Below are 2,199 nucleotides of genomic sequence, written 5' to 3'. Positions count from 1 at the left end.
TTCTGGTTTAAATGTGTTCTGGTTCTATCCAGGTTCTGATTGGTTCTGGTTCTGATTGGTTCTGACCTCTGGCCTTCCTCTTGTAGTAGATGAATCCAGCCAGAGACAGGATCAGACCCAGGATCAGTCCTGAAGCTCCGATGGCCAGTTTGTTCCTCTCTGAGTCCGGCATGGACGGGTCTGAGGGACAGAGAGGACAGGAGGACAAGTTAGGACAGGAGGGGGACAGATAGAGACAGGTGGACATGTCTCTACTTGTCCCCAGGTAAAAACAGGTGGACAGGTGTCCCTCCCCAGGTGTCTCCATCGTCCTCCTTCTTACCCCAGTCGGTGACCAGAGGCTCCTTCAGGCTGGCGTGTTCCACCCTGCAGGAGATCCGCTCTCCAGACCTGCAGAGACAGGAACAGAACCGGGTCAGACCTGAGAGGTTCTACTGGTCCTGGTTCTGGTTCTGACCCACCTGGGCGTGTACTCCAGCGTAGAGTGGACCTGGTAGTACCAGTCTCCGTCCTCCATCTCGTCAGTGGTGGTGACGTCTGATGTCACTTCCTGTCCGTCTCTCAGCCACCGGACCTTGATGGTTTTAGGGTAGAAATCATAAACCCTGCAGACCAGCATGGAGGGGTGGTGGCCAGCAGGGGGCGTCCTGGAGTACAGTCTGACTGTAGGCTCAACTGGAGGATCAATAACAGGTTATTGGTTTGTTATTAAGGTCAGATTGGGATCAATACATGGTTTATTCTGATGATCATTGGATGTAACAGGAAGTATTTATATTATTATATGTATATTATCAGTTTCTGTATTGATTATTGATGATAAAACCAGTTTAACTGAAGTTGCTGGGGGGAAATGAGACCAGATTATTATTTACTGGTTATTGATCCAAACTGATCAGTTTTATATAGTTATCAATAATAAATATAAACAGACCAGAGTTCAGATAAACTACAGTTATAGATAAATAATAGATGATCAATAATAGATCTGGATGTTATAGAATGAGTCCATCTATAAGTTCAATATTTATGTTTATATTTATTATCATTTTATTTTTCCTGATTGTTTCCAGATTTAATTGATTCTTAAAAGTTTCTGATGTTATAAATATTTCTATAGATTTAATATTGATTAACTCTAGTAGTATTATTGATCACTAATATCAGCTGATCAGATCCATGATCAAAGATCAATATTGATAATTTGATGACATCACAGTTTAATGTTTTATTTAATCAATAATCAATAAGTGACCCTGAAACATCCAGTTTAATGATCATCAGTCAGAATCGATCAGAGGATCAATGAGGAAACGATCAACTCACCTGATTTAGTCAGCATGGCTTGGTAGTCGATACCGATGTTGTACTGGCAGTAGGTCTCCTTGTCCGCCTTCAGCCCAGTGATGTATGAAGTAAGGCTGTTCCAGTAGTTCGCCTGCTTCACTCCCCACTCTGTGTATCCAACAAACTTCCCCAGGCTGCTGGTGAATCTGGCGTATTCCAGCTTGTTGTAATAGTAGGAGACGATGTACTCGATGTCCTTCAGCTCAGTGGAGTTAAAATCAAAACGAGCCGTAGCAAAATAGTCAAATCCAGCTGGAAGCAGAACCTCAGAGTTAATCAATCACATTATTGATCACTGATCATCTTCTGGAAAAGGATGAAGTGGAAAAATATTTATTGATTATTAACATATTGATCACTTTCCTGATTAATCCAGCTGGACAGGAAGTGACATAAAACATGAGCTGATCAGACTCATTGATCTTCTGAGCAGCTGATAAACAACCAATATTGATTATAGTGATCAGATTATTTATCTTGGTTTACATTGGTTATCAGTCAATTATTGATCAGATCATTGATCCTTCCAGCTTCACAGATCACATTTTAAACTTTGATTATTGATAAACATATAAAATGACATATTGATCACAGTGATTATCGGTTATTGATCATACCTGCAGAGTTGATGGTGATGATGACCAGCAACCAGCCCAGCGCTGATGGATCCATGTCTCTTTGTGTCTCCCAGTCAGAGGAACTAACTGGTTCTGATGGGACCGGCTGTAAAAACCAGAACAGAGTCACATGACCTCTGAGTCACTGGTTACCGGGTAGAAGAGGCTGGAGATCAGAGAGAGGACCGGGTTCTGGTTCTGCTCCAGTTCTTATTTAAATCTGATTTAAATTATT

The 2,199-nt window shown here is 41.6% G+C and overlaps 1 protein-coding gene across 1 annotated transcript; it reads right to left on the bottom strand.

Annotated features, from left to right (window-relative positions):
• Positions 1–6: 6 nt before the first annotated feature.
• Positions 7–2,155, bottom strand: LOC106943601 (H-2 class II histocompatibility antigen, E-S beta chain-like). Its single transcript, XM_015026914.1, has 5 exons — positions 1,965–2,155; positions 1,327–1,599; positions 462–675; positions 323–390; positions 7–180 (listed from the first exon to the last, which is right to left on the bottom strand). The coding sequence occupies exons 1-5, from the start codon at positions 2,017–2,019 to the stop codon at positions 8–10; spliced, it is 783 nt and encodes a 260-aa protein (XP_014882400.1). The 5' UTR covers positions 2,020–2,155; the 3' UTR covers position 7.
• Between the last annotated feature and the right edge of the window lie 44 nt (positions 2,156–2,199).

Source organism: Poecilia latipinna, unplaced genomic scaffold (assembly GCF_001443285.1).
Source record: "Poecilia latipinna isolate Pla-1442-1.1 unplaced genomic scaffold, P_latipinna-1.0 Scaffold5537, whole genome shotgun sequence".
NCBI classification, from domain to species: Eukaryota; Metazoa; Chordata; class Actinopteri; order Cyprinodontiformes; family Poeciliidae; genus Poecilia; species Poecilia latipinna.
Note: the sequence above shows the minus strand (reverse complement) of the source record. Positions and strands in the feature narration are given on the sequence as shown.

What these genes read in the sequence shown, in the direction of transcription:
- LOC106943601 (XM_015026914.1), bottom strand. Translation starts at nt 2,019, where the DNA reads ATGGATCCATCAGCGCTGGGCTGGTTGCTGGTCATCATCACCATCAAC. An exon ending in CATCACCATCAACTCTGCAG is followed by an intron (nt 1,600 to 1,964) that starts GTATGATCAATA and finishes TTCTGCTTCCAG; the next exon opens with CTGGATTTGACTATTTTGCT. An exon ending in AGCCATGCTGACTAAATCAG is followed by an intron (nt 676 to 1,326) that starts GTGAGTTGATCG and finishes TTGATCCTCCAG; the next exon opens with TTGAGCCTACAGTCAGACTG.